Here is a 19,197-nt window from a genome sequence, read left to right as displayed (position 1 = left end):
TGTTACAGACTTCAAACCCAGGGGTCTCAGCGCGACCGTAGCCGTTGTTCAATGGGCACGATGGGAGACGAGGCTGTTCACACACCGTTTCTCACTGATCTGAATAAGGCCACACTGGACGTCGTCCCAGTGGCTCGTCGTGGCTGGATGTGGAGAATGAGGGGGAGTGATGGCGGTGGAGAAGAGGAGACGCTATAGACACATGGATAAGAACAGCTCGGGTTGAACTCTGAGGAGATAGAGAACGAGTAAAGGCAGCGGAAGAGACAGAGGAAGTCTAGACACAGTAACAATAGCAGACTGAGTTTACCACACAGGAAAAACAAACTTCCCCTGCTCACCAGCAAGGAATCTCCTCTATTCCACACCACTGATGTGAAGTGTCCTCGAGCGAGATACTTAACCCCAAGTAGTGTATTTAGATTAGATCCTGATGGACAGGTTGGCACCTTGTATGGCAGCCTCTGCCATCAGTGTATGTGTGTGTGAAATGCTGACATGTAGTGTAAAGCGCTTTGAGCGGTCAGAAGACTAGAAAGGCACTATATAAATGCAAGTTCATTTACCATTTACCATGATATAGCAAAGAGAGACACCTTTGAAAAGACACAATCAAGGGTTAATCATCTCAAGGGTTCAAACACACGGATGAGAATGTTTGGTATGTGTTGCATGCTAGGACAGCTAGTCGGAGTACATACTGTACATGCTCCAGTGTACCATCAGACCTACATCTCCATCATTCATGGTTATCAGGAGTCCAATATAGTCTTGTAACCATTTCATTTCAATAACCTGAATTAAACAGGTACATATATCTCTAGATTACTGGGATATACAGTATGTACCTGTTAGAGTGCTAGATGTTAATAGGGTTGCTATCTGATTGCCTTACCAGGTGCAGTGTTAATAATTACCTTAATCAGGTTCACCTGTGTCTTTGCTACTAACTGTAAGTAGTGGTGCCTTCAAATGAAACTTGTGAGCTTGTGTTTACAACATGGGAAGTTGTGTACACATATGCTTGGCGTTCAAGTGGTTAAGTCGTGAGAACACCGCTGCTAAGCAAGAGCAATATTAACGTTACTGTCGGTGTCTAGAAGCCACAGAGGCTAACAATTTAGCAAGCTAGCAAGTGGGTAACATAATGCAGGAAATGCAAAGGCATAATGACAAAGGAAAAACATGAGGCCGTTGGGAATATCAACATTTTCCTCAGACATATTATAAAATTACGGAGAAATACAATACTGTACTGAAAAATAACTTCCATGGCCTCCGCTATTTCTGACAACGTCAACAAACACGTCACAACTCGTGAGCTCTGAGTTTTCAGAAACGTTCCACTTATGAGGTCGTGAATACCACAAGAGGGGTCGTTCATATGGACTCTTCTCGTGAACGCGGTAAACACGACCCCATTTGAAGGCACCACAGCATTTGTATTGCAGAGTGGTGACACTGCTGAAGGCTGGATGGCAGTTTGTTGTCTCTAATCCATCGTAGTTGCATTGAATCTTAGATAGCACAAGGCCTTGGTATAAACGGGGTTTGTGTTTCCCAAATTAACTGTGCCCCTTGCTGCCAAGGGGAGTGACCAGAAACCTGACCGAGTCTTTGTTAAAGATGTGCTTGAGGCTCTCAAAGATTTAAATATGACACCCTTCCTCTTTGTATCATAAACAACTGGACAAAGAGGCCCATCAATCTGTAAATAAAAGATAAAAATGATTAATGACAATAGAATAAAAAAGAGACATACAATAGCAAAAGACAAACAACAATAGCATGAAGGGGAGATGGGTAGTATCTCACTGTATCACAGATCAGTTTCAGTCTCCGATCTGAGCTCAGTAGGGTTTTTTTATTCACTTTTTGTTGTATTCAAGTATGATTATTGTTTCTCCCTAATGCCTTGATAGAGGCATGACTGCATGAACGCATATTATACAAACACAGTCCAGAGCATAATAATCATAATGATGAGAACCAGAATCATAATCAGCAGCAGCATACTGGCACTAAGTGTGGTGGTGTCATTGGGTTATGCAATTTGTTTTTAGGTAGTTGGATCATGTGGCGGCTGTACTTAAAAAAAAAGAAAAAAATTCAACAGATTTATCTATTTTTATATCCTGGCCCTGAGAGAAATTTAATTTCAGCTATATTTTTATAGATGGAATGGAATATGGAATGATTAAAAAACAAAAATTAGATTTTTTTGTTTTTTAATTATTGCTAAGAAGGTGTTGCTTCATCTTTTCCCAAACTTCCTCTGATTCTTCTTTCCCTGCTGAGGTGTGTGATGCTGAAGATGTTTAAGGACAAATTCATTACCTCCATCTAGTGGTGGAAACTGTAAAACAATAATAATAAAAGAAACACTAGTCTACTACTGTATCACTATATTCAGTGCAGATAACAGATAAGTTAATTTTAACAGAAGAAATGTCAGTGGCAACAAAAACAGTGCTGGATCAGATGAACAGGATGCTTCTCACTACGTTCAGAGCCAGGTAAACGGAGATTATGGCTTTGTTTTAAATCCCACATTTTTAGTACGTACTGCAGCTTCCCTGACAAAATACGTACTGTTGCATGCAGTATACATACAATGGAGACATACTACTTCATCATAACATTGCGCCTTGAACTTTGACCCTCTTGCACATATATCTGTGCAGAGGATTGTGGGTCAGAATAGCCAGAAAAGCATGCTGGCTTGCTGCAAAATGCAACCACATGCAGTAGGACATCCTGGTAATTGTGGCATACTGCACTTGACATACTATGCATTGGGACATACTAAATCTTTTTCCGACATTCTAAACAGTATGGTAGTATGGGTATTTCCCAGTATGTGTGAACATGAGTCTGTCATGTACCTGTCTGTCTGTGTGTTAGGTGTGAGAAGTGTTAAGTGTGATCAACAGAGATTAAGACCAGGCTTAATACAGAGCAGAAGCAGAGTAATGATCTAAGAAAAACAGGTTCAATATATATTCTACAATAAATGAGGGACTAAATCTCACTCACACATGTTTATTGAAGAGAATACTGAGGATATAATTAGGGCATTATGGTCTGAATGGTCACACGGCTTATTACACTAATCTGAGAGAGAGGAAGAGAGAGATCTAAGGGGTTAAGGTGAGAATGTAGGCTGACAGATGGCCTCACTAAGCACCTGCCAATGCAGCCAGGTTTTATCTGTTCTGTAACTCAGCACTGCAGAAACAAGACGGAGGCAAAGCGACAGAGAGACAGAGAGGAGGAATGTGATATGAGCAACACGGTCACTAGGAATGGACTGCTGATCTACATTGAGCTTTAACAGATTTATGAACCAGATGGAGTTGATGGACAATATTCTAGAGGACTGGCCAGAATCTCTGGACATTTTTGGGTCAGTCTGGTTGGACGCACTGGGTGTGTCCAGAGCGGCTGAAGACTGGTCTGTTTGTCTGAATCTTGTAGAACATCTGTGTCTGGACCTGATAAGCCAGATGGACGTTTTACTTGAGCACCGAGGTGTGTGCTTCAACGTGCTGGGCCCTCTGTACGCTGACGACCCATATGTGTGGATGCTCCTCCACTACTGAAATAATGGATTGAAGATGTTTTTCTTCCTTTGGTGCTCTTTTTCCATCTTTGTCGGCTGGAAAGCATTTTTGACCACGAGGTAAATCCAAAGCTTTCCATCACAACAGATGCATCTTTTGGAGTGCAGAGTGTCCACGTAGCCTTTTCAAGTTGGCTCTGCTTTAACACGCAATGGACATGGACAGGAAATGTGACAGCACTGGCATCAGTACACTGAAACTTTTTTGATTTATTTTAGTGAAAATGTAAGCGAAACAGCTCGCCTCTCTTGCTAAATGTTGACACATTAATTCAATGGATGTTTCATATTGAAGGACTGGATTGTGTGGATTTACATCTGCAGCCATCAATCACAGACTGAGTGAACAATTTAACATGTGTGAATCTGAATGAGATGAGAAACTTAAACAATATGTTGTTTCATTGCAATAAAATGTCATAATGTGATAAAATCTGCATGCCACAAAAGTTTCATCCTCATTTCATGGCTGTTGATGAACGCTGTATCACCATGCATGCCTTTCAACTTTATCTTAATCTTTCAACGATCAACAGACGATATCCACTCACTGTTTATTAGAAACAGACAATTCCTTCTCATTTAACGTTACCAGTTTTCCAGTAGGCCTACACATGTGCTGATCTAGACTGACGCTTTTTCTATATAACACAATATTTATGTCTGTGAACTCATTATGGTCCTGCTGAAAGAAAGGTGAAATTCAGTGATTGGAACAATCAAGTCGAGTCAATTTTGATTTATTTAGCCAAATTTGTCTGAGAGGGCTTAAAGTCTTGCTTTGAATAAAATGTACAACTTTTTAAATTATACAAATTATAAGAATAAGAAGTACTCAGATCTTCTACTTAATAGTAGCAATATCACAGTGCAGGAATACTCTGTTACAAGTTACATAAAAGTAAAAGTAAAAAGGTATTAGCATCATTATTATGTACATCGCTTTAATATGGCAGCTAGTAAATGTGTGGCTAACTAACTTTCATATACAGTATATTAGGCCTACTGAATTTCACCTAGGGGATCAATAAAGTCTTATTGATATAATAATACATGATGGGTTATTTATTGATATTTCCTAGCATTCTGAATTTGCAAAGTAATTTAAATGATCAAATAAATGTAGTGAAGTAGCATAAAAGGTGCAATATTTGTCTCTGAATTGGAGTGCAGAAGATAAGATAAGATATAATATACTTTTATTGTCCCCTTGGGGACATTTTTCCTGGACTCCGTCCAACTGCAATTACAAACACTTAATTAAAACAACATCAACAACAGTAATAAACGATTCCACACAAGACAGGGAAACAGTTTCACAGAAATAGATGTTTCAACACATACACAGTACACGTACATAATGAAGGTCACTGTGTCACAATATTTTGCAATATATGCTTGTTTCGTGGCTCTATGCCCTATGCCAGGGGTCAGCAACCTGTGGCTCCGGAGCCACATGCAGCTCTTTAGCCCCTCTCCAGTGGCTCCCTGTAGATTTGTTTAAAAAATTAGTGGAAATGAATAACTGTTTTTTTGTTTACATTTTCATTTTTATTTATCATTGTTTCATTGTTGTAGGTCTACGGTAGGACGGTACGATGGAGTATTAGGACCACATTGAGGAAAAAAATTAATCTGAGATTTCAAGAATAAAGTCATAATATTATGAGAATAAAATCATAGGTTTAAGAGAAAAAAAAGTTGTAATATTATGAGAATAAAGTCATAATATTATGAGAATAAAATCATAGGTTTAAGAGAAAAAAAAGTTGTAATATTATGAGAATAAAGTCATAATATTATAAAGTAGTAATTTAACGTGTTATTTAATTTTTTCTCTTGTAAAGTTATGACTTTATTTTCGTAATATTTATATTATGACTTTATTCTGGAAATCTCAGATGTTTTTTCCCTCAATGTGGCCCTAATACTCCGTAGTACATTTGCTCTTTGGCCCTCACTGCATTGGACTTATATACTAAATACATAGACTATAAACTGTTACCTTCATCACAATGATCAAATGTTTTGCGGCTCCAGACAGATTTTTTTTGTTGTTGCCTAAAATGTCTCTTTTGAGAGTAAAGGTTGCTGACCCCTGACCTATGCCAGTGAGTGTCCCAGTGCCTGGTTTCCTGTTTGAGAGATTACTTGCCTACATTACCCAGAACTCCTTGCTGCTGCGTTACGTGATGTAGTTTCAAAGGTTGTGTACATTTGTCAGCCTCCACGTCTGGAGAACACAATGTGACAGTACGTTGAGTTTACCGCTTTACAAGCCGCAGCCTGAGAGAAGACATTCAGACGGTAAGAAGCAGCTCCTGTAATGAAAGTAATCACAGACTGTCTGTTGTCTACTGACTGAATCTATTCACCGACGATCCGGATCAATGAGACAGCACAGAGCCGCTGTAGAACGCCGTTAGCCCGTTTACACAGAGGCTAAGCTTAGTGCTGCTTTGTTGCTGCTCTCTAAGAATTAAACATGACCGCAGTGGTTGGACAGAAATCATTCAGATATTTAGAGGTCACCACAATTCAACTCTGGGAAGTAACAATAAATTACATCATATTTTAGATGGTTGCTATAAAAAAAATGGAAAATATTGCTGTAGGCTAGTAGGCTGGCAAGTAATAGCAAGCCTACAAGTACCATAATAAAGAACTGATTTTTGTAGGACTGTTTTGAACCACATCTCTCTTTCTTTTTTTTTTTTTTTACAGAATCACTGTAATTTTTTACTGAATTACTTAATTACTGTCCTTTTCTTTTACAGAATAACTAATTTTTGACTTTTACAGAATTACTGTAATTTGTTTTTACAAAAATACAGTTGTTTTTTTAAACAGAATTACTGTCCTTTGTTTTACAGAATTACTGTCATTTTTGTTTTTTAATGAATTACTGTCATTCTTTTACAGAATTACTGTCATTTGTATAACTGAATTACTGTCTCTTTTTTATAACTGAATTACTGTCATTTTTTTTACAGAATTACTGTCATTTTTGTTTTTTACTGAATTACTTTAATTTTTCTTTACATAATTACTGTCTCTGTTTTTTACTGAATTACTGTAATTTTTTTTACAGAATTACTGTCATTTTTTTTACAGAATTACTGTCATTTTTTTTTACAGAATTACTGTCATTTTTTTTTTACAGAATTACTGTCATTTTTGTTTTTTACTGAATTACTTAAATTTTTCTTTACATAATTACTGTCTCTGTTTTTTACTGAATTATTGTCATTTTCTAACACTGTTTGACCGTCAAATTACTTGATTATAAAGGAATATACCTGTGTGTTTGCAAAGTTGACCTCTTTATAACTACAAGTTATTTATAATTTATATTTTTTTGTACCATTTTCAATAGCATGCCATTGAGTTTCCAGGCACCCTTTGATATCCATACATTTCTTCTCATGAAAAACAATAACAATCTTGCTTGAGCTTTGTCATTCATCACACTGTACATCATGTTTGCATCAGTTGTTGTCACAGTTACAATTACACAAATGCAAATTTAAAAAGCTTGCACCACATTACCTTATGACGTCATAAAAGTCTGCTAACAGATTTTCACATTTTACAGGTATTAATGAAAAGTCTGCAACAATAGAACAAATATATTCAAGTTTCTAAAACACAACAACATTATTTGAAGAATGATTAGATGTAATACATGTGATTTGTAGTAAATGGGATAAAACCTACAAAACCACTGGTATGGTCCTTTAATTTTTTTTATTTATACCCTTTAATTTTTCTACATCTGTCTCGTTTAATGTCTTGTCTTTAATTTTAAATGTTTCCCTCATTTGTTCTTTCATGTCCTCCTGCTCTCTCCCTCCTCAACTCCTTAACTCATATCGCTGTATCATGTAGTGAGTGTTCAGGTCATACTGTTTCTCCCTGTTATCCAGCAGATAAGAGCTGATATCCAATCAGTTTGTTTCTTTCTCTTTTCCCCCTCCAGTGTGTCATCATGAGTTCCTGACGTCCGTCTCTTCATTCATCGCCATGAGTGGTGCTGCGCTGGCTGTTGTGGTCGTAGTAGTCTTCCTCTTGGCCCTCTACCTCCTCCAGCGCTATGGAGATCTGCGGAAACAGCAGCGGATGGTCCTGTTAGGGACGCTGCTGTCCTGGTACCTCTGCTTCCTCATCGTCTTCATTCTGCCGCTCGACGTCAGCACGGTATGAAACCACTGCAGCTCTTTGAAATGTGAAGTCTTTTCTCCTTGGTAACGGTAGTTGTTTGGATATTCTGAGGATAAAAACAGGATGTGAGTTAATTTGTGTTTGTGAGGACAATCTGAGTCTGAGTGAGGTTGAGCCCTGTGTGTTTATTTACCCTGCCTCCACTGTACCATTGTGATGTGATGAATAGGCTTCATCGTGCAGTGTGTTTGCCTGACTGTGTATACTCTGCTCCTCTTTTAGACCATTTACAACCAGTGCATTCTTGACAATGCAAATCATCCTACTCCTGGAACTCGAGCACGACGCACTAATCAGACAGACGACAACTCCTCTGTTTATCCACCCTTCAGGTAAACCAGATAACGTTTGATTTATTGCCACAGTTTGCTCACTTGGAAATACATTGAGGTCATGTGTGATTATGAGACCTTATTTGCTCAGTTATATTATAATAATTCAGTTGTGGTCAAGTCCTCTGCAGCAGAGTGTCTGGTCATAAAAGTGTCTCGTAGACCATAGACACTTAATAGACCATAAACATTTAAAATCTTGGTTTACACACTGGGTTGGTTAACAATTTCAAGGATATAGGCCTCTGACAACCAGTATACAATATTGACTCTAAGGGCTGGTTTATGTTTTCTCACTTATCTTTTGTGTTATCTCGCCATGCAGATGGTATTGGTATCATTCAAGTTTTAAGACATTCACCCCACCCAATGAAGGTGATTGAAATTACATTTATGGTGCTCACAGGATTCAAAAATTACATTTAGAAATTTCTGCAACAACATGTCTTTCTATTAACAGCGCCCAGTTTAAACTGGGTCTACTCAGTTTTTATTGATGCTAGGTTTCAGTAATTTGGAAACTAAGTGTAGGATTTTAACTTTTGTGACTGTAAAGGAACAGTATGTAACATTTTGGGGGATCTATTGGCAGAAATTGAATAAAATATTAAGAAGTGTGTCTTATCTTTAGTGTATAATCACCTGATAATAAGAATCGTTATGTTTTTGTTACCTTAGAATAAGTCGTTTATATCTACATAGGGAGTGGATCCTCTCCACGGAGTCTGACATGTTGCACCGACATGTTTCTACAGTTGCCCAGAACGGACAAACCAAACTCTGTTAACTTTTCCTTCTTGAGCCGGTGTCGATAACGTTTTTCGCTGCCGTCGCCGCCACTCTCTTTCTCTTGCTTCACAACTCACTTCCGACGTACATGCACGCTCTACGCAATGACTCTGCTCCAAATGGGCCTAGAGAGGGCCATTTGCGTTTTCGCGTCAGCCACCGTAGTTCTCCAACACGCTTGGCACGCTCGAGAGGCTTCAGTTGGTTGCAATCTCCTCACCTCACCGCTAGATAACACAAGATCCTACACACTGGGACTTTAAGTCTTAGTATCCAAAAAGACACTGTGGTAGACAGCTATGCACATCACTACAGTTCAAAGTGTGTTCTTGCAACTTAATAAAACTGTGTGTATACATGTATACTCCCATTCTCCTGTGTGTATGTATGTTACAGTATAACAAAGGTTTGCGAGGAGCCATGGAGTTACATCCCAGTTGGCATCCTACCGGTGTTCTGGAGAGTTGTATACTGGACTTCCCAGTTTCTTACTTGGTAGGATACTCACTTACACACCCACGACTTTAAATGCCATATATTACACCTTTTGTTATAAACACAATAGTGTTTTACTATATTGACTCTGTCTTCTGTGTGTGTGTGTGTGTATACAGGCTGCTGTTGCCCTTCATGCAGTCTTACGCACGGTCGGGAGCTTTCTCCAGAGTCGGAAAAATTAAAACAGCTCTCATTGAAAATGCTATCTATTATGGCACCTACCTCCTGATCTTCATCTCTCTGCTCATCTACGTGGCTGCTCACCCGAAGTGGAGATTCACATGGTAGGTCCAGTGTACCTCAGTTCAGGGTACGTTAGATGATTGAAGTTGTTCTGTGTTTGTTTTCTAAGCTGATTTGATGTCAGTGCATTGATTTATCTGTAAAACACGTGCAGGAGAGAGCTCCAGACCATCGGCATTACAGCGGCCAACACCTGGGGCCTCTTCCTCCTGGTGCTGTTGCTAGGCTACGGCCTGGTGGAGATCCCACGTTCTCATTGGCTCTCATCTTCCCACGGTTACCTGCTGGCCAAGACCTACTTCAAGGCAGCAAAAATGGCTACTGAGAAGGCATCGGCTGAGGAGAACCTAGCAGATGTTATGGAGGTGAGATTTTATATACGATTCTGTGCTACATCTGAAAGTGTTTAGGGAATCCTTCAACAGATTTTGCATGTATAAAAATCTGAATTTTTCTCTTTAAAAAGAACGATAATATTTTGTATTATCAGGAGGTGGCAGGTGTCCATGAATCTGTCAGGTACAACCACTCTCTCAGGAAGTGTGTGGACACCATTATTACAAAGGTGAGAAACATGAGGCCATTTGTTCATTAGATTAAATCCACCAAGTTTTCCTTTTCAAATGTTGCATTTACAGTTTTTACACTGTTCATCTGCGTGTCGTCTCATTTCAGTGTCCCACTGAGTACCGAGAAGAGATGGGAAGACACGGGGAAAGCTCTTCTGGTGAGCAGAATGGCCTTCCCACCAAAAGGGCCCTGACTAATCTTCATAAGAAAGTAAATATATTTTTTTTAACATTGCACTGTGGTGGTTTAAAGGAAACAATGCAAAAATATGTCAGCACATGAATTTGTGGATAATGACTTGATCTTTTGTTTCAGGTGATCTCTGCTGTGCAGAGACACGGTCAGACTCAAGTTCAGTGGTCTATCTTGATGGACGAGGCCTTTCATCTAGAAGATGTAGCTAAAAGTCAGAGCAGCCCGGTACGACACTTCGTCCACAGCTTCCCCTCAGAATACCAACTCGGCTGGATCCGTCGGTTCATCTACACTCCTACTGTGGGTGAGTTCAGTCAGGACCAACATCTTAAATTTACAGATGGAAAGTAAGGACAGTTACTCAACTACTTAATTTATGTACAAAATGAAGGTACATCTGATTGAGTATTTCCATTTTGTGAGACCTAATTTACATTTCAGAGATAAACTTTGTCCTTTACTGGACTTTTAATAGCCTGCCAGTGTTTCTTTGATTTTTAAAAAAATATATTTCCTACAACTGGTCATTTCTTTCATCAACATTGGTTTCCTGCTATCCTAAATGCTGCTATTTTTTCATTCCAGTCATTCTGGCCCTCTTATAAGTATCAATGTAGACGACGTTTGCCAGATAAATGCCCTTAACCAGTGTTTCCCAACCGTTTTCCTTATTAGACCCCTTTTCTATTGTTGAGTGAACTGACGACCCCTGACTAATTGAGACATTTTATGGATATTTCACATTATATTCAATGCATAACAATAACAGTACAGAACAACTGATAAACTATACAATTAAACCAAATAGTGAAGACAACTGCAGGAGGTTTGTGTAAAACGAGCGATTTGGATGAATTTTGTTTGGATTATTTCCTGTGAATATTGCATCAGAGATGAGTTTTCCTGTTTTTTTAGGAACTTTAGGAATTTTAATAAAATTCTTTGTCTGTAATATGTATTTTTACATTTTTTTAACAATCACACATACTTAATAGGCATCTTTTTGACAAATTCCGTGTTTTCTTCTCCCAGACGCTTGGCCATTGTTCTATTCGCTCTTTGGTTGTTTCAACTGCGTACTTTTCTAATACAGGACGAGGCTGTTTAGCAGAGAGGGAAGGCTCTGTGAATATAACTTGCGTTCAGGTCTTCACCGTGCAAATGTCAGTTATTGGCAGCTTAAGTACAAACCCAAAGTACTTAAGAAAAGCATGATGTTTAGTACTTAGTATTAAAACAGAAAAGACATCATGGAAGTAAAGTATGAAATACTGTTGTTTCCAGTTTTTCTGGAAATCAATACCTGCAGTGTGTGTCTTGTGTAGACTCATATGTATAACTGAAATGTCCGTTTGATTTCTGTGTGTGTGTGTGTGTGTGTGTGTGTGTGTGCGTCACAGAGTGGTACTGGGAGTGTGTGTTCAGGCAGGGTTTCTACAGGCTGCTGGCGGTTCTCCTGTGTCTCCTCTCAGCAGCAGTCGTCTGGTCCGAGTGCACCTTCTTCAGCACACGACCCGTCCTCTCCCTCTTCGCTGTCTTCGTTCAGATGGCTGAAAAAAAACACAACTACATTTGTATTGAGGTGGGCACATGAGGCACACACCCAACAAACCTAAGCTTTCACAGCCTGACATGTATATTCTTAACAACATCTAATCCATCCAACTAACCTGCCTCCTCTCTCTACTTGTTTTGTTTCTCTCCACCAGATGGTGTGCTTTGTCAGCATCCTCTTCCTGTGTGTCTGCGTCTACTCCACAGTGTTCAGGATACGAGTTTTCAACTACTATTACCTTGTGCCACATCATCAGACTGATGCTTACAGCCTGCAGTTCAGCGGCATGTATGTTCCTCATAAAAGTCACAATATAAGATATTTATTTCATATAACAGGTGTAAGAGGCATCGTAGTTGGTAGTTTGGTCAAAACATCAGCCTAAACTCCATCATCATCTTTTACAGTGAACAGCATCATACAGCACCTTTTCAATAGAGGAGCAGAGTTCAGTCTGGTCTTCTCACATTGTGTTAAACTCCTGTATTATGATATTGATATATTATTTTCCTTTCAGGTTGTTTTGTCGTCTGACCCCTCCTTTATGCCTCAACTTTCTGGGCCTGATTCACATGGACTCGGCCATCTCACACCAGGACAGAATACAGACGTCCTACACGTCTGTGGGTCCCACACAAACATGCACATACCAACACAGACAACAAATACATATAATGCACACGCACATTTAAGTGTATGATCACAAAAAATATGTGTAGAAATGTAAAAAGTCTCTGATGCAATGTCCCTCTTCCTTTCCCTCTGTCAGATCATGGGCTCTATGAATGTGCTATATTTCATATCTGATGGGTTCTACATCTATTATCCCATGCTCGTGTTGCTGCTCTGCTTTGCCACTTTTTACAGGTAAGCCAATAACTGCTAACAACTAAACATTGTTTTCATTAATTTAATAGAAATACTACATTCAAGTGTAGTTTTGGTTATATATTATTTGCTTATTGCAGATATATTGGTATCGGTGGATAAGTAACCATTTACACTACAGAAATGCCAAGTTTTAGATAATTATTCTTTAAATAGACAAATCTCAGAGACCCATATCAAGAATGTTTTTTTATGATGTGTGTTTATGTTTCAAAAATGTACTACCTATATTTCGTTATCGGATTTTATCAACTCTCCGATATCATTATCAGTATATCAGCCTCAAAAATCCAGTATTAGTCGAGCTATAATGCTTTTACATTATGACAGGGATTGTTAAAAAAATATCTGAGGACAACCTTCCCAAATAAATGAGAAAAAAACATAACATGACAAAAAAAAGGAGAAAAAAAAAAACTGTGCTGTAAATATGTGTTATGCCACTGTCAGCTGTAATGACCACAATAAATATCCTGCTTACCCTCACCCATCACTGCCTTTATGAATTTAAATTTAATGTATTCAGGGTCATATTTCTTCACCACACGCTTTGGAGCTTTTACTAGCGCAGGGTTGTCTCCCACATCACTTATTCGTTTTAAAAACAGATCCATTTTGTGTCACTGGATCCGAGGGAACGTTATCTAGCTAATCACACGTCTGTCTGTCTACCTGATGATGTGTCGTGATCGGTGTGGTGATATTCAAACGTAACTTTTTTTTATTTACGTGAGTTCTTGAGCACATTTAGATGTAAAAATAACTTGCTTTGTATATTACCAAAAAATATATTTTTTAATTGAATCTAACCATTTGGCAGTACCTCAGCAGTTCAATAGATGTCGCTCTAATAGACATGCCCACTTTATGATAATCACATGCAGTTTGGGGCAAAAACATGCTGTTTTTTAATGCAGTATAAATGTGTTATTTTCCCCTATTCTAAAATGGTGTATTCAAATATTTCTGCATACTGGGGTCCATAACAGTCTTGGAATTGCATTAATTGGGTATCAGTGTAAAGCTGAGACTCTTGTGGATCCAATGAGCCCAACTGTATTCATATGTAATGATGTTAATCCTCATAGTAGCCATTTTATGTATCTCTGAGGCCCGGCAGTAGGCCCTGGCCGAGTGAGAATAGCTTCATTATGATAATATAAATGGTGAAATAACTTAATTTAGTTGTGTGTCTCAATGGTGTAACTTAATGCAGTCTCATGCCTATGTTGAGTAAAGTCTTATGCAAATGTGTGACACTATTCCATCATTATGTGTAGGATTATAAAGGGAAAGGACACTGACAGTGAGTGTGTGGACAACCACTCCTCTCCGTTTCTATGCAGTTTTTTGTCCTGCTTCTGTAAACACTTGGGGTTGGATGTGCACACGGTCCGGCTCTTTGGTACAAGTGGAATCCCACTCATGTATCAGTTCGCCTATTCTGGCCATGTAATCCCCCTCTGATATGATCAATGTGATCAACTGATGGATATCATATAGCTTGGTGGGTAACAGATCAACACTGCCCAGGACGTCTGTGGGGAAGGAATCTGCTCGGAGAAACACATCTTCTTGTTTATGTAACACATAAAGAATATATGTTTAACAGTGTATTTGAAATTTTGTGTCTGTTTTTTTAGCCTGGGCTCTCGCTGTTTGAACCTCTTTGGCTTTCATCAATACATTACTGATGATCACTTGACCTCTGACCTGGTGGATGAAGGCAGGGAACTCATCAGAAGAGGTACTTTCATCACAAATTCAATTAGGGCTGCAACTAACGATTATTTTTATTGTTGATTAATGTGTAGATTATTTTCTCGATTAATGGATTAGTTGTTTGGTGTCTATAAAATGATGAAAAATGTTGATCGATGTTTCCCAAAGCCCAAGATGACGTCCTCAAATGTCTTGTTTTGTCCATAACTCAAAGATATTTAGGTTACTCTCATAGAGAAGTAAAGAAACCAGAAAATATTCACATTTAAGAAGCTGGAATCAGAGAATTTAGACTTATTTCTCAAAAAATTACTCAAACCGATTAATTGATTATCAAAATAGTTGGCGATTGATTTAATAGTTGACAATTAATCAATTAATTGTTGCAGCTCTACATTCAATCACTCACTATTTCTGATGTATCTGCTCCAAAGTGCAGTATTTGTTTGGCTCTTTTATTAGTTTTATAAAAATGAGCCACATTATTGCAGATTAATTATCTCTTGTTTTTTATCTCTTGTTTCTAGTGAACTTAATTGTTAGTTATTAGATCAAGCAGGTTACTTCACTCGTTCATTATTTTACTTTTATTATTTATTTCTTATACCTCAGTTCACGTTAAGTTGTTGCATATCTAAAAGTCATTAATTGTTCACTGCTCACTGCTTTTAAACAATATGCACCACATTGTGCTCTTTTGTAGAAAGAAGAAAAAGACAGAAAGCTGAGGATGGAGAAAATCGAAGATGGGTTAGAAATGTTTATTCTATCAAATCATTTATCTTACAAGAAGCCAAAAAAAACCCCACCGAATTTGTTGGCTCACTGCTTCTACTTGTTTGTGTTAAGTGTGTCGGGGAATTTATGTCTCTTGTTTTGTTTCCTGTTTCAGGCCTGGAGGGAGCGGTATGCTGTCCAGGGGGCAACTGGGCGGAGCAGAGCTGGTTACACTGAGTTGAAGGATAACCAGAGCAGCCCTGTCACAGAGATCAAGAATAGTGGTAGGCATTAAAGAATAATCTAGTATAACTACTATAATCGGGGGGAAAAAAACATGTTGCACACAGCTACTAAAACTAACATGATAAGGTGTTTCCAACAGGGTCTCGGTCAGTGGTGGAAAAAGTACTCAGATTCTTTACTAAAGTAAAAGCTGAAATACCGTGGTCTAAATATGACTTAAGTCAAACTACAGAAGTATTATCAGCAAAATGTACTTAAAGCATCAAAAGTAAAAGTACTCATTCTGCAGTGTTATACTATTATAGAATGTTATATTATTCTGTTTAATCCCTAACGAATACATGTAAAAGCATTTTAATGTTGTAGTTCGTCAATGTGGAGCCAATGTTATATACATTGTATACTACTGGGTAGATTAGTAGTATAGTCGGCTACTGCATCATATCATATTACATGTTTTTTTTATTAGAAGTAGCATAAAATGGAAATACCAAAGTAAAGTACAAGTATGTCAAATTTGTACTTAAGTACAGCACTTGAGTAAATGAACTTACTACATTACACCACTGGTCTCAGTAGACAGCTTGATTTCATATTTTATGCTTGTTTGTTTATGGATAGTTTACCGCAAGACTGTCACTTACAGACGTGGACAAAATTGTTGGTACCCTTCCGTTAAAGAAAGAAAAACCCACAATGGTCACTGAAATAACTTGAAACTGACAAAAGTAATAATAAATAAAAATGTACTGAAAATGAACTAATGCAAATCAGATATTGTTTTTGAATTATGGTTCAACAGAATCATTTTAAAAAACAAACTAATGAAACTGGCCTGGACAAAAATGATGGTACCCTTAACTTAATATTTTGTTGCACAACTTTTTGAGGCAATCACTGCAATCAAGTGATTTCTGTAACTCTCAATAAGACTTCTGCACCTGTCGACAGGTATTTTGGCCCACTCCTCATGAGCAAACTGCTCCAGCTGTCTCAGGTTTGAAGGGTGCCTTCTCCGAATGCATGTTTCAGCTCCTTCCACAGATGTTCAATAGGATTTAGATCAGGGCTCATAGAAGGCCACTTCAGAATAGTCCAATGTTTTGTTCTTAGCCATTCTTGGGTGTTTTTAGCTGTGTTTTGGGTCATTATCCTGTTGGAAGACCCATGACCTGCAACTGAGACCAAGCTTTCTGACACTGGGCAGCACATTTTGCTCCAGAATGCCTTGATAGTCTTGAGATTTCATTGCACCCTGCACAGATTCAAGACACCCTGTGCCAGATGCAGCAAAGCAGCCCCATAACATAACCGAGCCTCCTCCATGTTTCACATTAGGTACAGTGTTCTTTTCTTTGGATGCTTCATCTCTTCGTCTGTGAACATAGAGCTGATGTGACTTGCCAAAAAGCTCCAGTTTTGTCTCATCTGTCCAAAGGACATTCTCCCAGAAGCTTTGTGGCTTGTCAATATGCATTTTGGAAAATTCCAGTCTCGCTTTTTTATGATTTGGTGTCCTACTGGGTCGTCTTCCATTAAGTCCACTTTGGCTCAAACAGTGACGGATGGTGCGATCGGACACTGATGTACCTTGACCTTGGAGTTCACCTCTAATCTCTTTGGAAGTTGTTCTGGGCTCTTTGGTTACCATTCGTATTATCCGTCTCTTCAATTTGTCATCAATTTTCCCGTTGCGGCCACGTCCAGGGAGGTAGGCTACAGTCCCATGGACCTTAAACTTCTGAATAATATGTGCAGCTGTAGTCACAGGAACGTCAAGCTGCTTGGAGATGGTCTTATAGCCTTTACCTTTAACATGAAGGTCTATAATGTTCTTTCTAATCTCCCGAGACAACTCTCTCCTTAGCTTTCTGTGGTCCATGTTCAGTGTGGTACACACCATGACACCAAACAGCACAGTGACTACTTTTCACCCTTTAAATAGGCAGACTGACTGATTACAAGTTTGAAGATACCTGTGATGCTAATTACAGGACACACCTTAGTTTAACATGTCCCTATGGTCACATTATTTTCAATCTTTTCTAGGGGTACCATCATTTTTGTCTAGGCCAGTTTCATTAGTTTGTTTTTTAAAATGATTCTGTGGAACCACAATTCAAAAACAATATCTGATTTTCATTAGTTAATTTTCAGTAAATTTGTATTTATTATTACTTTTGTCAGTTTCAAGTCATTTCAGTGACCATTGTGGGTTTTTCTTTCTTTAACGGAAGGGTACCAACAATTTTGTCCACGTGTGTATATCCATCACAGCACACAGTGTATACTTTGATCTCTCTTCTTCAGTTATCACATTCACCAGAAGAAATGGAGAGGAGGAAGAGGAGCAGCAGAGAGGCTTACTGCGAGATCATTTCAGTGATGAAGATTCACCAAACAGAAGGTATGTTTTTTGAAACAAAAGTTTAATTTGAGCTGAATATCCATCATGCATGCTTCCTTAACCACTCCCTCTGTCTCTCTGTGTCTGACACTGTAGATCCACAGGAGGACGTTACTTGTCTCTGTCACCTTCTCGGACGGGAATCTTTGACGATGTTTGATAGACAGAAGACGTGAAGGGAGAGCAAAAAAAGCTAGTACATGCTGGAACTGGAAAAGAAAGGACTAAAGACTTCTTGAGGGAAGACTGAATGCTAAGGATTATACAGTATCTCAGGGAATAAAGAGGAAGATGATGTATCTCAGACATGGACACACAATCAATTACAGTCATTATTCACTGAAAGAGAATACTGTGATAAACCTGCAAAGCCAAACCCTTTTGAATGTATTTTTGATATTGTCTGTCAAGCAATAGTGTTTCACAAGCATAGATTGATGGATGAACGAGATGAACAGCACAGTTACGCACTCGCAGTAACTTGAGATAATCGCACATGATACATGTGGAAATGTATTGTAGTCTGAATATTTCACCACAAGAGTTGATACATTTTATTTTTGAATAAAATAGCTCACTATGCTGTGAAAACTAAACAAAAATATAAACTGATTAAGGCACTCAAAGGGAAAAAATCACTAACTTATTTCATGTTGGATATTTTATTTGGAAAAAAAATAACTTGTTTGTGTGTAATGTAGTCTACAGCCAATTGTTTTCTGTAAGGTAAGTTTTGTATTTTGTGTATATGATAATGCATTAAAATATAATAATTTTACCCATTTAAGCAATCTTCATTAGATGATGGATGACTTACATGTGATGCACCAGCACACAAAGCACTGTCTTATTAAGATCTAAAGTTGTTTGATATCATAAAAAGGAAGGCAAATGTTTCAAAAGCTAGTGTAAATATAACCTTCAAGTCAGGGTTGGAAATTAGCACCAGCCACCAGCCAAATGCTGGTAAAATATACTAGTGGTTGCTAGATTTTCATCACTCACCAGCCAAAAAAAACAATGGTAATCTGTTGGGTGGCTAGTAGATTTTGATATCCACTAGCCACAGTGGCAGGTGGACAAAAAATGTAATTTCCAACACTGCTTCAAGTTCAGGTAGGACTAAATGAAAAGTAAAACTGTGTTATTTTTTTGTTATCCGTCTCCATCCTTTTTTAATAAATATTGACAA

The 19,197-nt window shown here is 38.2% G+C and overlaps 1 protein-coding gene and 1 long non-coding RNA gene across 2 annotated transcripts; one reads left to right on the top strand and one right to left on the bottom strand.

Moving 5' to 3' along the window:
- Nucleotides 1–7,355: 7,355 nt before the first annotated feature.
- LOC119493465 lies at nucleotides 7,356–9,821 on the bottom strand. Its single transcript, XR_005207969.1, has 2 exons — nucleotides 9,685–9,821; nucleotides 7,356–7,889 (listed from the first exon to the last, which is right to left on the bottom strand). It is a non-coding gene; the product is annotated as an uncharacterized LOC119493465 (long non-coding RNA).
- LOC119493464 (G-protein coupled receptor-associated protein LMBRD2B-like) lies at nucleotides 7,615–18,663 on the top strand. Its single transcript, XM_037778762.1, has 17 exons — nucleotides 7,615–7,819; nucleotides 8,066–8,175; nucleotides 9,361–9,459; nucleotides 9,579–9,746; nucleotides 9,860–10,070; nucleotides 10,196–10,270; nucleotides 10,381–10,485; nucleotides 10,591–10,774; nucleotides 11,871–12,052; nucleotides 12,180–12,313; nucleotides 12,543–12,648; nucleotides 12,795–12,892; nucleotides 14,557–14,660; nucleotides 15,339–15,385; nucleotides 15,528–15,636; nucleotides 17,909–18,005; nucleotides 18,102–18,663. Exons 1-17 carry the CDS (start codon nucleotides 7,646–7,648, stop codon nucleotides 18,163–18,165), a joined length of 2,067 nt encoding a protein of 688 aa, XP_037634690.1. The 5' UTR covers nucleotides 7,615–7,645; the 3' UTR covers nucleotides 18,166–18,663.
- Nucleotides 18,664–19,197: the final 534 nt, after the last annotated feature.

Source organism: Sebastes umbrosus, chromosome 8 (assembly GCF_015220745.1).
Source record: "Sebastes umbrosus isolate fSebUmb1 chromosome 8, fSebUmb1.pri, whole genome shotgun sequence".
NCBI classification, from domain to species: domain Eukaryota; kingdom Metazoa; phylum Chordata; class Actinopteri; order Perciformes; family Sebastidae; genus Sebastes; species Sebastes umbrosus.
The sequence above is the reverse complement of the archived record's forward strand: the minus strand, read 5'-3'. Positions and strand labels throughout refer to the sequence as shown.

Excerpts from the sequence above, each read along its gene's own strand:
- LOC119493464 (XM_037778762.1), top strand. The coding sequence starts at position 7,646 with ATGAGTGGTGCTGCGCTGGCTGTTGTGGTCGTAGTAGTCTTCCTCTTG. Across the intron at positions 8,176-9,360 it reads TCTGTTTATCCACCCTTCAG|TATAACAAAGGTTTGCGAGG; the intron begins GTAAACCAGATA and ends TGTATGTTACAG. Across the intron at positions 12,893-14,556 it reads TGCTTTGCCACTTTTTACAG|CCTGGGCTCTCGCTGTTTGA; the intron begins GTAAGCCAATAA and ends CTGTTTTTTTAG.